We start from the raw sequence: 17,021 nt of genomic DNA, 5'->3' as shown, positions 1-17,021 counted from the left end.
TACTTATGTTGCTTCAGAAATTACTTTCCTCTCAGATAGTGCTGAAGCAAAATAATAAAATTATTGTTTAAAAATTCCATTATGAAGATTTGCGATGTGACTGTGCTTCGCTGAGCTCAAATAAATCGCACCAGTTTTATTCACCCCCCTTCCCTGTTCTCTCCAGTAATATGGCTTCAGTCATTATTTGCTTTCATAGAAAGTGAACGATGGCAGCGAGTATATTTCTGTTACATGCCGTGGTATTTTTAGCACAAACTGAGAGCCACTGTGTGCAGGTTTGTTTGATTTTTTTTGTCTTTGTTTTCAAATAGATCGCAATATTTTTAAATGACTTTGATCATCCACAGACTTTTTGGTAGAGAAAGACAACGATTACTGTGTCTGTCAGACCCCCTGCAACATGACTCGCTATGGCAAGGAGCTGTCCATGGTAAAGATCCCCAGTAAGGCATCTGCTAAATATCTGGCTAAGAAATTCAACAAAACTGAGCAGTATATTGGGTAAGTATTATGTAGTATCAGTGAAGTATTTAGTCAGCTACTTTTCTTTCCTGATGCATTTTGAGCCAAGTCTCCATCGTTCACCTTCAATGTAACAATAATGAAAGAATCTTACTCAGGTAAATGTGAGATATAAACTGATGTAATGTTATATATCACAGGATATAATATGTGCTGGGTATGCTCTTGTCTGTCCTCTCTACAGAGAAAATATATTGGTGTTGGACATCTTCTTTGAAGCTCTAAACTATGAGAAAATTGAGCAGAAGAAGGCCTATGAAATTGCAGGGCTTCTCGGTAAGACTCTCACAGTTGCCTATTCTCTCAGAGGAAAAAAAAAACAAAACAGCATGACTTTGGTATCAACACTCAGCGGATCCCTGGCACAAAGTTCACATTGTGCACCAGAGCCTGGTGCTTTGAGGGTTCCTCTTTGAACTCGCAGATAGGCTGAACACATTTTCATAATCTGATGCTCTTCCAAGGACAGCAGGCTGGTTCTGATGAGAAACTGGGCCTGCGTGGACACTTTTGACAACTCTGTTCAGATTGTTCAGAGATACAGGGAATTAGATGTGACAGCAATGGGAATGGCTTCATGCACCATTGTTCAATTAGTGTACCTGCCTATGTCTGTTAATCTCTTCCTCTGTAGGTGACATTGGAGGTCAGATGGGGCTTTTCATTGGAGCCAGTGTTCTAACAATACTGGAAATATTCGACTACCTATACGAGGTAAAAACTTGGCCTTTTTACTTATTCATATGTATTTTGGAACTATTGTCATAACAAAGGTTCAGTGCGATATTATTTTTGTTTTATTTTATGTAGACTTTATATTACCTAGAGAATCCCTTTGGAATGTACAAGGTAGTCTCACAAAGGTTGGCTGCACTACAAAGTTTCACAAGGAAAAACATAAGTATGCATTACAAGTTTTAGTATTTACATATCTATGACTCCTGAATTAATCTGCAAAATACTTACAACCAATTGGCTGTCCCTCAGAATCCTTACAGGACAGGAAAAAAGAAGGGAGCCCACCAAACAACAACTTTGTGAATGAAAATGCACCAGTAATTAAAATGTCCCACCTCATTTCTTGTTACAACTAAACGCTTCAATAGGTTTTATAGGATGTTATGTGACATATCAACACAAAGTTTCTATATCTGCATTAGCTTTTCACATAGAAGCAGGACCTTTTGCCCAGTCTTCTTAATAAAATTACCTCAATATTAGTCGCATTATATGGGGATCATCTGTTAACATACATTTTTTAAACCTTATGACAAGTTCTCAATTGACTGTATGTCTATACTTTGAATCAGTCAATCTAAGACATGACTATCCTGTGTTCTAAACCATTCCATTGTATCTCTAATTTTCTATTAAAGAGGTTCCCTGATTGTCCTGCATTTAGCTCCATACATCTACCCTTTAGATCTCAATAGATTATATGTCCCTGATGAAGAAACTCATCATCCTTGCATAATGCTGCCAACACCATTCTCTAGGATTATGTGTTCAGTGTGATGAGCTCTGCAGTTTTTCTTCTCTTAGAATGCTCACCTGACCACATCACCATCTTCTGTATTTTTGATTCTCTGTAACAGAAGCTGTAGATGTAACTTCTCACTACTTTCTAAAAAGTAATTTTCTTCTTACCACTCTGGCAGTAAGGCCAAGTCTGTTCAGAGCGTGACTTATAGTGGTCAACAGTTTCTCCCACCGGAACTGTTGATCTATCCCTTCTGAGACCATTGACATGTTCAAAGCTTAGGATGATTTTTTTTATAACCTAAACCTTCTTTTAGCTTCTCATATAGCTTCATTATTTTTCTTCAGACTTTTCATTGATGACTTCAAGCAAACCTCTAAAACCGTCACAGAACATCTGGATTGATACTGGCCATACATTATGAAGTTTATTTATTAATAAGGGGACATTTGACTGGACTTCAGTAGATTCTTTTTAGTGGTTTCAGGGAACATAAATGCATACTTTATACATGTTCAGATTTTGATTGGTTAAACATTTAAAGAGTGGGAATACTCTTTTGACGCACTGAATGCTTTTTGTTCATTCCTGATGTTATGTCATCTGCTGAATATGTTGCTCCCTTCTAGAATCATATTGTGAAACCTTCAGTTCTTCAGTTTATAGACCTTGTAGTTGTTATCTAAAGCCAGCTTTATGCTTGAAAAAGTGGGAACTGAAGGAAAACATGCAACTGCTGTTCGCACATGTGACAGCAGGAAATTGTCCACATGAGAAGTGGAGAAGAGAGAAGAAATACAACAGCATGAAGAATAGGTTTTGTGTTAACAATTTAGAACATGATACACAAGAGCCACTGTGAACTTCGGTGCTTATGGTTTTCAAAACTGTGAGGATGGAGTATAAGACTATCAGCTTGATATATAGTAAAATAATTTCAAGGTGAAATAAAGCCAAAGCCATATCTGAAGTGATTGCTACATGTGAAAACAGACCAGGATCATCATATCTTTCCCAAATGAATAAAACTTCAAAAGTGCATTTATGGAACTTATTACGTAATGCATTATAAAGTTCATTCTAAAGCAAAATCCTAGACTTCAATCTACATTGCATAATTCTTTTTCTTTGACTTGAACTTTCACAAAGTTTTGTAAAATAAACTTTTTACCCCTGAGCTATATGAACAAAATGAATGCATTAATAAATAAAATGAGAATACTGTGGCAGCAAAAAGTTTTTTTTTTTCCTTTAGTGATTACAGTTGAGCTTTTTATATGCTGAGATTAAAACTGCAATGTCTTAATTGCTTCTTGCTCCTTATTGCCTCTTAAGGCTATATCTCAAGTGTCACAAATATGCTGAACTTTTAATGCAAATGTGGAAACTTCATGAGGCAGTCAAATGAAGAAATAACCAATGTAATATCTGATCTAACTGGCAAAAATGAGAAGGAAGAAGAGAAAGATCCAATAACAGATGCAGCTAAAAACACAGACCGCAAAAACACTACAACCAAGGATTCTGTTATTATTTCAATAGAATATGAAATCTGAAAAATATCAACTGAACACTAGTCAGACGTTTTATTTGTAGACTTCAAGGAACCTCACAGGCCACCTTCTACACCTATATAGACAAAAATCAAAGCAGTTTTATTATATGAATTCGTCTGACAAATGAATCACATTTGCACTCAATAAACACATGACTTCTACATTTTTTTTAGAATATGAGTTCCAGTTGCTTTAAGCCTTGCTGCAAAAAACCAACCTGAAATGTCAACACAACTTGCTAAATGTGACATTTCTTCAGCAGCAGCTGAGAACTGCAGTGCTCATCGTTTTCAATCTTAGTGGGATTGCAGAAATAATCTTTTCACAGATATTGAATGTCATTAAGTCTTGTGAATCATGTTTTTTTTTTTTGTGCCTTCTTTTAGGTGTTTAAGGATAAGGTTCTGGGTTACTTTGTGCGCAAGAAACGGCCGCAGCGTTGTCAGAGCGACAATCTGGTAATTACTTTTTCTTGTTCTCTCTGAATGCAGGTGTCTGAATGAAATGAAGGTCATGTATCACTGAATGAGCTAAAGAACAACAAAATGTCTATTCACATTTACAACACTAAATAGTGTCACATAGTCAGAAAAGACTAAACCTCATCAAATGACATCATGAACATCTGGGAGAAATGGTATGTTTATCTACAAAACATACTAACCCACTCAAATTCACATACCTGTGCTCTATATACATTTTAAAGACAGTTTTTTCAGGGGGGTTTTGTGGAAAGAAGCTAAAAAGTTTTGTTGCTGATAGATATTTGAAAAAAGTATTTTTCTTGGTGAAAAGAAAAACGGTCAACACGCCAAGACAACAAAAAATAAATCTAAATATTTTTCCACAAAAGACAATCATTTGAATTGTAAAAAGTGAAAATTTAGTCAAATGCAAGCTTTTTAATCTGCAAAAAAATCCTCCTCTCATATTTCAGTGACTTCTTAAATCAGTAAACCAATAATGATAAAAGTAATGGTAATAATTCCGTAATAGAGGCAGAACAAGCAGATACCCTTCAGTCACACTCCTGTAAGACGTGCCAGCTCGATTTAAGCTTGCATTCCACTTTACCTTCTCTCCCCTACAGCAGTTCACAGAAAGAACTGCTGTGAACTGTTCTTTCTGTGAACTGCTGTGAACATGTTGCATGAACCGAGTTCAGAGATGGTGTATGTTTTATAATTTAAACCTAATATTTCAGATTTGTTTTTCAGCAACTGTGCATCTGAGAGTTACCTATGAATTATTTCTTCAGACGTTAAAAAGCAATACGCATGCAAATATCTTAGCAGCAGTGGACAACTCTCATAACTCACAAAGCATGCATGGCATTAAAAATTCTTTCTCACAAAAAACAGTTATTCTTTGCATTGGTTATGGAGTTATGGAAGAGCACACTACCAGCGACCGGTGTGACGTAAAAGATGAGAACAGAACATATAAAGCAAAACTTTCTGATGTGAGATAAGTGGTTTAAAAAACACAAATTTTAAAGATGCTCAAGAGAAAGCTAATTTACTGATTGTAATTTTGACCAGAAAGGAATTATATGTTCTGTCTTAGCATGTGTTTTGTACAGAAACATAAATAGTGATCTACTGCCTCAGTATTGATATTGTTCCTGCTTGGATTTTAGCCTAACTAATCTGGCACCATACTAAATTAAGATGCCAAAAGAGGCATAAACTATAGTTAAGGTAGTTACTGCTTAAACCTCTCAGCATAACCTCACCTCAAAAGTCATGGACTAATAATTTCAAAAAGTACAATTTAAAGGCTCTACCAGCAATCACTTCAGCAATTTTCATTCCATATAGCCTTTTATTATCAGAGAGTTTATGGTTCTTGTCACAATTAGTTTCACACCAATTCCTTTTGCACTATTCTTTATTTTTAAAGTCCATATTCCTGTGTTAATAAATATGTAATTTAAGTTTATTTAGAGGTGGAAAACATTCTTGCTTCCCTGTAATATGGCAGGAACAGTAGAGCAGATTCACATCCAAGAAGGCAGAGAGGAAGCTATTAAAATAGATTTGAAGGTTTTATTGGTCTTTTATGTTGGTGTTGTTTTCAGAGTCAACTATCTCATTTGAGCAAAGGGAAAGATTTTCCTTTAATCCCAGAATTTTGTGGAAGCCAAATCTACCATGCAGTATCCAGGTGAACCTCCACCCACCTCATGATTGATAGCAGAAAATCATAATCTAGATGTTACTAGCCATGTATCTATAATAATAATATATATATAATATATTATATATTCAGCATGTCAGAAAAAGCTCAGCCTTACCGAAGCTAAAACTGTTCTTTTATTTGAGTGTCATTGTAATTAAGGTAATTTCATTAAACTTAATTTACATGTGACCATTTTTTGTCCTTGAGTTTATTCCGCTGCCCATTAGGCAAACAGTTTTCAGAATACATGAAAACGCAATGCGTGTCACATTTGGGAACCAAGAAACATGGCACGGAAAATAAGTTGTGTCCAACCTTTTTTCATTTTCTGCATGAGGAATTTTAGCTTGTGCATGCTTGGTTGGCTAGGGTTCAGAACTGATTTATTATAGAGTGAGAAATGTGTATAAAAAATGTTTATTGTGTTTCGACAGAGTGAAGATGCTGTTTATATAATGGGCATGAGCCAGTACACTAAAGAAGAAATTTGTTTAAGTTTGAATTTAATGGATTTCTCCTGTGGGGGAGGGAGCATTTGCTTAGTGCCCTCTAATTGCTTTTTAAACTGTTTATCTTTTGTGTTTAGCTCCATATACACTCCCTTGAAAAAGTATTCAGACTCCTTATACTTTGCACATTTTGTCATGTTACAGCCACAAATTGCAATGCATTTTATGAGAAGTACATGTGACAGATTAACACATAGTAGTAAATAATTGATAAGCAGAAGGGAATGATATAAGGATGTTTTCATTTGTTTTTCAATTAAAAAAAATTGAAAAGGGTGGCATGCATTTTGTGTTTAGCCCCCCTGAGTTAATAATTTGCACAGCCACCATTCCCTGTAGGTACCACCTTCAGACTTTGGAGGTTTATCTCCAACAGCTTTACACACATAGAGACTGAATTTCCCCATCCCAATCATATATGCTGAAATTTGTGGTTGTGACATGAGAAATTTTGAGAAAGGCCAAAGGTGTTTAATATTTTGCAAGGCACGTATGTCATGTGGTCACCTTGCAAGAAACCATCACTATCATATTTTTTTCTGTTCAGCACTGTGGCATGCAAAAGTTGGGCCAAGGAGTGTCCAAACATTTGCACTGTCTGTTTTGACAATTCCATTGTCATATCACCATTTACACATAAAGTATTTCATCTCCAATTGGATTTGAGAGATAGGGTGAGAAGCTCAGTCATCCGGGAGGGAGTCAGAGTAGAACTGCTGCTTCTCCACCCTTAGAGGAGCCAGCTGAGGTGCCTCGGGCATTTGGTTAGGATGCCTCATGGATCCTCCCCTGGTGAGGTGCTGCAGGCGCGTCCCACCAACAGGAGACCCAGAGGAAAACCCAGGACATGCTGGAGAGACTGTTTTCCAGCTGGCCTGGGAACACCTTGGGATTCCCCTTGAGGAGTTGGCCCAGGTGGCTGGAGTCTGGGCTTCCCTGCTTAGACTGTGACCCTTCCCCGGATGGGTGTATGGATGGATAGATGGATGGATGGATGGATGGATGGATGTTTTATTCTGAATTCTCATTACCCCCATTGATCATCAGCACATCTGGATGTTAGTAGTCAGTCGTTCATTAAAAAGAAAAAAAAAAAGCTTTAAATTTAGTTTGTGGAGACCCTGTAATGCAGTTTCTCCTCAAAGTTTACCTTATAACATTTACATTGTTTTTTTTATTTATTTATTTTCATTTATATCACCCTCACCCATCTTTCTTTTCATCATGTCTATTCCAGGAGTTTCCAGAGAACCCAACCAGCCCTGGTGTCACGCCTAATCATGCCCCCAGGTAGCACACCCCATTAATAACAGATGCTCCCTCCCATGCTGTCCCTCTCTTTCATTCATACCTGAGATTCATGCCATGCATCAGTGGTTATTAAATAATTATTTGGCAGTCACAAAGAGAGGGGTGATTAACCAGCTCCGGTGAGCTTTTTGATATATTTTCCTACGCCAGGACAGGTCGGTCATGAAGAGTGTCTGTGTTTTTAGGCTCACAAAGAGAGACAGAGTTGGTTGGATTCTCCAAGTGCCTCTAAAATTTACTCTCTGCACAGTACAAAACCTGCTCCCTCCACTGAATAATGATGCTTTCCCCACATAAGTTAAAGTAGAGCACTCGCGTGAAAATAAAACACATATTTACTCGGTTGTGCAAAACATCGGGCCACTTGAGACCCATTTGTCTGCCTGCAGTGCAGAGGTCCATTCAGCTGCAATGCATTTCCGGCTTGTGCCAGATAACATCACTAGATCATCACATTGTGACGTTATCTCAGGCCTGCATGCAATGAGTTTGCCTGATTTACAAGAGGGTGGTTGCTGGAATAATATTTTTCAGAGTAATACACAATATCGACAATTTAAAGCCTTTGACTCATTCAAAAAGGGATGTATTATACAGATTCACTGGACACAAAGTGATATATTTCAAATGCGTGTTACTCTTTGTGATGATTACGGTTAGCAGCTAATAAAAAACCCAAACCCTGTATTTTCTTTATAGAGTATTAGAATTTTAAATATGATCAGTAAAAAGGACATTTAATCCTGAAATGCTATGACATAGTTATGACATGTTATATCTTTCAGAATTACAGTCGTCTCCCGACAAATGTCCAGATGGTCATTGACACACCACTCTAAGAGGATGAGCTACAAATTTCATATTGTGAAGCAATAATTAGGAAGAGCTCCACAAGGCATGATCTGCAGCTTTAGTCGGTGTAGTCATAGCAACCACATGTAAACGCATCCAGGACATGTCCTACCGCTGTGTTTTGCTATTCCTGAACTAGAGAACATCAGAAGTGTCTTGTTTGGGCTCAGGGTGTGAAAAAGTGGACTCTGGATCAGTGGTCCAGACACCATTTCAGTTAAAAGTCAATTTTGCATTTCATTTAGAAAAAAAAAATGCAAATCATCAAACTCACCTGATCTAAGCCCCATAAAACATTTATGGATTATTATCAAGATGAAGATTAGAGACAACCAGAGCCAAGGCTGAATGTGCAGCTAAAGGCCATTATCAAAGCAACATGGACTTCCTTAACATGTCAGCAGAGCCGCATGCTGATCACATTCAACACCAATGTGGTAATTACTGAAAATAGAGCCATGGATAAGACTTAAGCACTTTTACTGTACAAATACATGGACATACTTTTCAGTAGATGTTTAAGAATTTAATATCTTTTTTTTTCTTTAATTTGGTCTTATGAAATATTGAAATAAAAAAAATGAAATTAAGGTTTCCTTTAGCTATAAATCATAATCATCTAAATTATTAGAATTAAGTGCTAAAAATATATTACTATGTGTGATGAATATGTATAATAGATTAGTTTTGTTTTGTTTTTTTTGAATTATTGAAATAAACCTTTTTTTAAGATATTCTGATTCATGGAGAGGACTTGTATCTGCATTTACCTAAAGGATTTGTTCTTCTGTACTCAGGGAAATGCAGACATACAGTATGTTGTTGTGTCAAATTCCTAGAGCTTTAGAGTTGTACTTGTTAGTGCAAAAACACGACTAAAAATATGTTGTTTTCTTTCTCCTCTCCCTGCTTTCGTTCGTTTCACCCCACCACCACCCCTTTACATATGTAACATCTCCAAATCCAAACTCGTTACTTTCTCTTTCCCTGCATATGTTTATGTCATTTATCATCTTCAATGAAATATCCTGCCCTTGTGTCTGTCTCAATGATAATCATCTGGTCTATATTTTTTTTTTTTTCTGGTTTTGATTAATTTCCCCTCACCACATTTGATTTATTTTTTTTTGTTCTCTTTGTTTCTTATGTCCAACTTTCACTTCGATTTTATCTGTTTATCAACTTATTGGTTTCCTCCTTCTTCGCCATCTCTTCCTCCCTTAACCCGGTTGAACTCATCTTCCCTGCTTCCCCCTCCCCACTCTGTTTTTTTTTTTCCTGCAGAGCACATGTGACACCCTCCGGAGTCACTCGGACAGTCTCGGATTCACGCCGAACATGTTACCTCGTCACCCGACTTTAGGCAACTTTGAGGAATTTGCTTGTTGATGAAGCAACGCAGGGGCTGGGGGCACATTTCGAGACTTGACGGCAAACTGTGAAATAATTTGTGCATTCAACAGATAAGCATTAAGTGTATGCTCAAAAGCAGTATGACAGAAATACAATATCATCATCAACACACACAAAAAGAGACCACTTCCAAAACAGAACTCAGGTTTAACACCCATGTGAAGGGCATCAATGTTCATTGTATCCACGTTTCATTTTGTACCTTTGGTTTTGTTGAACTGTTACTTTAAATCAAACAATCCGCACAGACAAATCTGTCTAAAAATGGGTCTACAATCTATGTTGAGTTTTGTAACAGCATCATGTCAGTTTTGCTGTGTATCAATGAAGAAAACAACTGGTATGTGCAAAAGTGTTCATTGTTTTCAGTACTATATCTCCCACCACTTAAACCAGAGTTGCATTGAATAACCACATACTTTTAAGAGGTAACAGTTGGTTGAAAAAGCTTCTCAGACCTGAATGAGAATACATGACTAATGTTGCCTTTCGCTACATTGAGACTATGAAATGTCTCTAATTAGACAACTGTGCTTACTTGACTTTGCAAAAGAGCAGGAACTTCAATATTTGTATATTTGCTAAAGCATTATGTATTATTTTACAATTGCTATGCGACATATTGAACTGAAATTTGATTTAGTCATTTTGTTATTTTTGATGATGAAAAAGGCATTTGATTGTATTTGATTTGCTTACGGTATATTACATTTATTTTGGATTTGTTTTGGGAGTTTTTGTTGCTTTTTTCCCCCCATTTTGGTTTTACATGGATAAATGGATGCTAGCCACTTATCAGTTCAAATAACATGTAGATGATAATATGTTTGATCACAGAATCTTAAAAGCACATATCTGTAATTTAATTCATCATAGTCAACAAGGACATTTCAGCAGTGCTAAATGTCATTTTTTCACAGTCATCATGTCCGATACCTAAAATATCATTCTTTGTCTGACTCATGCACCAGATTTTTCATTTTCCAAACTTATTTACTCCTTTTCATATCTTTCCTCTGAAACAGAAGTCCTACCAGAACACATGACCTAATAAGTTATGTTTCAGTTTTTAATTGTGAGTCAGAAAATTGTTCTGACACTAAGCAACATGTGGTTCTAATATTTACTTATACTGCATTGGTATTTGGATCAAATTATTGTTTTCCTTTTCTATATGAACATCTTGGACTGAAATTTCTATGTCCTACACACACAGTCTTTGAGTGTCCTCAAATGTTCAAATCATATTTTGCCTTAGCTAATTTTAAAATTAGGTCGGGCTAACCTGCTGTAGCAGCCTTTCAAAGCTTTCGGCATGCAGATGTGAGTGAATCTTCATCAGTACAGACAAATTGGAAAGCATAGCACTAGAAAAAAAAGTGCTAATATTGAATCATCGCAATGACATTTGTGTAGCATTTACATACATTTTGTAGCAGTACAGAATATGTGCCAAATATATTGCTTCTCTGAATTGTGACAGTCATCCAAGAAAAATATATGACATCACTAAAAAAAGGCAGTGGCTGCCTGGCTTGGCTAGAGATCAAGTTACTATTGCTGCAGTTCCAGACAGGTAAAAAGGTGATAATGCAACTCAAAGTCACATATCGTCATGCACCAGTGAAACATAATGCAGATATGCAATATTGTGATGGAGGGTTTTAAATAGCCCTGTACATTTGAAATGCTCTTCTTGACTTGAAAGAATTGGACAATGGATATTTGCGGTAGGTATCCAGTTTAGCTACTGAATGTGAAATTTGACAAAAATGTTAAAATATATTAAATTATTTTAAACCTTTTAAACATTTTTTTTTTCATATAAACTCATTTGTGAGAACCTAGATGTAAGAAAAACAATCCAGATTGGTTATTGTAAGACATTTTGTACAAACAACTTTAAAAAAAGACTTTCAAATTCCATGTTTGAAAGCTGAAAAACTATTCGGAGCATAGGAGAGGTTTGATTAGATGTTACAGTGGCCTGCCATAATTTCTAGGGTGAGTTTCCTTTCTTCACTATAAACGAAATGTTCTGATCACAGATGAATGTAAATCAATCCAACAAATACAAAGTTCAATTTTGGCACTGAAATTCAAAATAAGAGTAAGATAGGATTTGAAGTTTGAATGAAAATACTTTATTTGCCAAATCACATAGGAAGTTGTTGAACACATTACGAATTTCTACTTTCAAGTTTTATCACTAATTTGTAATGCCTTGCACAATTTATTAATCTTTACAACATTTGATAGCTTTAAAACTTAATTGTATTTTATTGGGATTATATGTGATAGACCAGCACAATGTTCATATCTAGAGGTGAAAAGGCTAAATATTTTTTGACATTTGGGTGCTGTAACATCAGACACAATATCAGATGAATATAAGATGAAGAATATCGTATAAAGAATCTCAGATGAAGAAATTGAAAGAGATAAAATGGGATAATCGTAAAGAAAACGTAAAGATGTATATTTACCCTATTAAGTCTGAGTTTCAGTTGTTCTACAAAGAAGAATAGGAAGGCATTTTTAATGTCAAAATGGACATAGTTGGTGGTGAGACAAACCCTTAAAAACCTGCAGCTGTAGTTGCAGTATTGACTCAGGGTGGCTAAATACAAAACCAAGACCCATTCTTCAGATTAAATAATTTTTGAATGTAGACACATTTAAAAACAATGCATCTTTTACTTTCACCTAAAACTTATGGACTAATTTTGTCTATCATTTAAAATCACAATGAAGTAACCCTGAAGTTTCAGACTCTAGTGTAAAAATATGTGGAAAAAGTGGGATGAAGCACTGTAATATTTTGTCTGCTGCCATATTTGTCTGAAAACCTACCAAAACTAGCACTGTAATGGAAAAATAAGAGAAAATAAAATGGCAACAGGGACAACAAAATTGACAACTTTCACTGTGAATGAACAAGAATGATGCCAGATGATACCACAACTGAATGCAAAAATAGTGGAAGGGGGATGTATTCTAAACTTTTACTTAACTGAAATTTGAAAACAAAGGTTTTACATATATTTACCAAAATGAAGTTTCAATAGGTGATAAAGAAACACTTAATTCTGGGAGGTAGAGCTGGGTCTGTCCTAGCCGTATCAGCTGATGTGAAAATATTACTTTGGTGAGGTGATGAAATTTACATAGACCACTTTCATCTCTGGGTGGGGGGTGGGTAGTTTTCACAAATGCAACATTGATTCGACTTGAACAGAAACCGTTTGGCTTGCTGCTGCCCTTCTTATTTAACCTGTTCTTCCATCATAGTGTCTTAAAGGTACTCAGCAGCACAATCCCAGGTGATAGTAATGTATACACTAAGAAGAGTTTAAAAAGACTGGTGACATTCCTAAACTTGATAGAAACTTGTAAATACCTGCAGTCAAATGCTACAAAAAAAAAAGTCAGATACTTATATAAAGCATTGCATATGAATATTTATAAACTGATAAACACACATAGATCTTATTCTTTCTTTATCCATTAATAGGATTTGAATTTCTGCGTCTCTTTTTGGGGATTACACGCCGACTTATTAAATAATTCGCCTCAAAGCATCATAACCATGCTTCGCAGCACTACTCAGTTTGGTTGATTTATAATAAAGAGCTACATTGTACAAATTGACCACTGTATACAAACATTATTATCCCAGAAAATGTAATAAGTCACAAATAACAGTTTGTGATGTATAAATGATCTAGTATAATAAACTATATTTACCCATCCATGCTTAAGTACATAACTTTTCTTATCTTGGTGTCAGGTTTCTTCCTCTGTTTCACTGTTATTTAAGTCCTTGTCTCTCAAATATCGGACCTGTAGGTACTGAACAAAAAGTCTCAAACCCACCATTCTCTTTCTTTCACGTGAAAGGTTTTAGATGTAACAGTTTCATTTTATGGTGTTCAAACAGCTGTAGGTTTATTACTTTGTAGTTTGTGTATTAGATGACTGTTGATGTGAAGCACAAACCCTTGGAAATTAGCCATCGCTTGAAAGCCAACGATGGGATGTCTGTGATCCTGACAGCCTTGTGTGGCTCCAATTTAAAATGACACACACTGTTAAATATGATGTGCCCTTGGCTCTGACAACAGGAGCAGGAACGGAGCAGACTTTTTAAGAGATTTTACATTTTCAGGACAAAAAAAAAAAAAAAAGAAGATAAATGGAGTTGCAGTAAAAGCAATAAAGGGGGAGATGTGGTTGTTATGAGAATGGTGTAAAAAAAAAAAGGAGGGGGATTCGAGCTACATGAATATAGGTAAATGTCATTAAATTAGAATATTTTTGGTGAATTTATTTCAGTAATTCCATCCAGAAAGGAAACATATTTCTAGCAGTCATTGATGATAATGACACATTTCTTTTTATAATTCTGGTCTACAGTCACTAAAAATCCAGTATTATTTACATAAGTCTAATAAAAAAATGTTTATTATGAAAATGATATATCATAATCTACACAATCAAAAAATATAATTGCTGAAAAAGCTAGTTATTCACATAGTCTCGTACCTGAGATTTAGATTGGAAAGTTCAATGAAAGGAAAAGTTTTGTGAGAAATAGGTGCACAAACAACAGCGGTAATAGGCTTGAGATTATAAAACAAATTGTTCGGACATTGCTGAACCAGAGACAATGTCTAAAGCATCGTACTTGAGCTTAAAAAAAGGACCTGAATGTTACTCAATGGTCCAAAGTGCTCTTTTTAGTTGGAAATATATTTTGCATTACATTTAGCAATCAAGCTCCCAGAGTCTGGAAGATAAAGCACAGAATCCAAGTTGCCTGACATTTAATTTGAAGTTATGATAGTCAGAGATAATTTGGGGAGTCATGTCACGTACTAGTGTTGGTTCACTGCCTGTTTCATAAGTTCAAAATCAGCACAGCCAACTACCAATACATTTTATAGTACTTTGAGTCTGTGTGCTTAAAAACTCTACCCTCTAGACTTGGCTCCATCCCACACTACTTTATTTACCAATACCTGTTCAGTGATCAGGTTATCACGATACTTGATTCATCATCAATCTGGATTGCCCTAAGCCCCACAGAGAATAAAGATTACAGGAAAGAAGAGAAAGACAATTTACCAAACTTAACCCAACAGACAATTTGAAGGTCAATATGAAAATGGTCTGCATTCCTTAACACATCAGTAGAGCAACGGTGCCTCAGTGCCACGATGCATTGAAGCAGTAATGCAAGCAAAAGAAGACCTGACCGAGTATAAAATGCAGTACATGGACATGCTTTTCAGTGGGCTAACTTTTCTGTATTAAATATTTTTTATTGGTCTTACGTCCTAATTTTACAACAACAAAAAAATTGTTTTGTATTTTTATTAGCTGAAAGTCAATCTTTAAAGTCAAAGGTAAATGTTTAAATATATTACAGTGGCTATTAATTTTATATTCGATATAGAATTACTGAAATTAATTTATCAGTTACATTCTAAATTAATGACATTAATCTGCATTAAGCAGCAGGAGTGGATGTAAAATAGAAATCTTCCAATTGTAACACAAAGGTATGAAGGTGGCCATTGTATTAAAACCATCACCATCCAAACATTTAACACAGAGGTGCCAATTCTTGTTACGCTATGATGCTGCTCTGATGATGCTGCATTGCTCTGATGGATTTGGGTGGGAGTCGAGTTACTGGGAAAAACAAAAAATAATAAATAAATAAAAAAAACTGACTCAACTTTTCTGCATACTCTGGAGATCCTAGATGAGGGCTTTGTTGGAATGTCCCAGGTCTTTACCTCTAACCCCAACCCCTGCCTTATTACATGTAAAAGAACAGCAGAGTGTACCTGAGCTGGCAGAAATCATCAATGAACTTCATGAAGTTGATATTTACTGCATAGCTATAGTCAAAATACAAGTATTCTACACAAACAACTATTTTATGCTAATATTTTACAGCGAATCACACATTTTCTCCTTGCATGATCATTATGTATTCCCAATATATCAGATCTATCAATGTAATGATAGCTATGCTGTTCACTTTGTATTGTTCAAGGTGTATTTCTGGAGTCAGATGAATCAAAAAGGGTTTTCTCCACATCTTTATGAAATGTATTTGACAATAACACACACAAACCTCAGCTATTTTAGCAAAGGTTGTTTAAATATATTGCAGCTTAAACTGAAGCTAAGGTGTGCCTTTAAGACAGATTCTTACAGGTAATATCATTTTACCCTACCCGACACACGCATCCACAAATATCTGGAGACCCGGAGTTGTTTCATCTGGCTCTACATGCGCTATGTGTATTTTACTGTAGATATGTGATTTTAACTCTGTACATTAAATAGTTATTACACACTTGACTATGTGGTTGCCCATAAATTAAAACGTTTCCCCTTTTTAAAAGATGTTGACCGACATTTTATATCTGTTTTGACACATCGGGTATTCGACATGTAGAAGAAAAACAAATGTGGATACACCATTTGTTGGGGAGGAGGGAACAAGAAATGTCTAAATTTGTATATTTAAAATTCCTGCACAAGTCTATTTCTGAAAATGAGATTGCGATCAACAGTCGAAGTTTCTCCACATTAGAAAAACTGGACCACGCAAGAGAGCTGTTAGCACAGACCTTCAAGTTGTTAAGGTTAATCCCATATGAAAATGATAAATGATTTAAAGAAAAACATTTAAATTGTTATGGTATACTTTGCAAAGACAGAATATTCAGCCGTTATCTCCCATATCTGAATCAGATATAGATTCAGTGCCATTTGGTAAACTATGAATGTCACTTTATTACAGTATTTGCAACTTTACAGGTTATGTTGTATAAAACATAAAATCAAAGACTATCATTGGGGTGTGTTGTGGTGGTGCAGGAGTTAAGCACAACCCATATATGGATGGAGGTCTTAGTTCTTGACACAGCTGTCGCAGGTTCAATTCTAGGTCTTGGCGACCTTTGCTGCATGTCTTCCCCCTTCTCTCATTACCCACTTTCCTGTCAATTAACTATCAAATAAAGGCTACTAGAGCCAAAAAAAAAAAAAAAAAATTAGTTAAAGAATAAAGGTTTTGCAAGCACAAAAAGCTAAAACCGTTTAGGTAGAATCAAAAATGTATCTATGACATTTAAAATATGTAGCACAATATGTCATTGATACCTGGTCAAA

General features: G+C 35.6%; 1 protein-coding gene across 7 annotated transcripts in view; it reads left to right on the top strand.

Annotated features, from left to right (window-relative positions):
• The window catches only part of asic1c (acid-sensing (proton-gated) ion channel 1c), a 106,035-nt gene extending 89,835 nt beyond the window's left edge, over positions 1 to 16,200 (top strand). For 5 of the 7 annotated variants that reach the window (XM_016669719.1, XM_016669718.1, XM_016669721.1 and 2 more), the window contains exons 6-11: positions 351 to 504; positions 710 to 801; positions 1,160 to 1,239; positions 3,948 to 4,019; positions 7,489 to 7,541; positions 9,699 to 16,200. In XM_016669719.1, the coding sequence (XP_016525205.1) occupies positions 351 to 504; positions 710 to 801; positions 1,160 to 1,239; positions 3,948 to 4,019; positions 7,489 to 7,541; positions 9,699 to 9,777 (530 nt within the window). In that variant the 3' untranslated portion in view covers positions 9,778 to 16,200. The remainder of the gene's footprint in view (positions 1 to 350; positions 505 to 709; positions 802 to 1,159; positions 1,240 to 3,947; positions 4,020 to 7,488; positions 7,542 to 9,698) is intronic. The other 2 variants (XM_016669720.1, XM_007548656.2) reach the window with 1 other exon arrangement.
• The last annotated feature ends 821 nt before the right edge of the window (positions 16,201 to 17,021 follow it).

The sequence above is a fragment of the Poecilia formosa genome, unplaced genomic scaffold (assembly GCF_000485575.1).
Source record: "Poecilia formosa unplaced genomic scaffold, Poecilia_formosa-5.1.2 Scaffold27, whole genome shotgun sequence".
NCBI classification, from domain to species: Eukaryota; Metazoa; Chordata; class Actinopteri; order Cyprinodontiformes; family Poeciliidae; genus Poecilia; species Poecilia formosa.
Note: the sequence above shows the minus strand (reverse complement) of the source record. Positions and strands in the feature narration are given on the sequence as shown.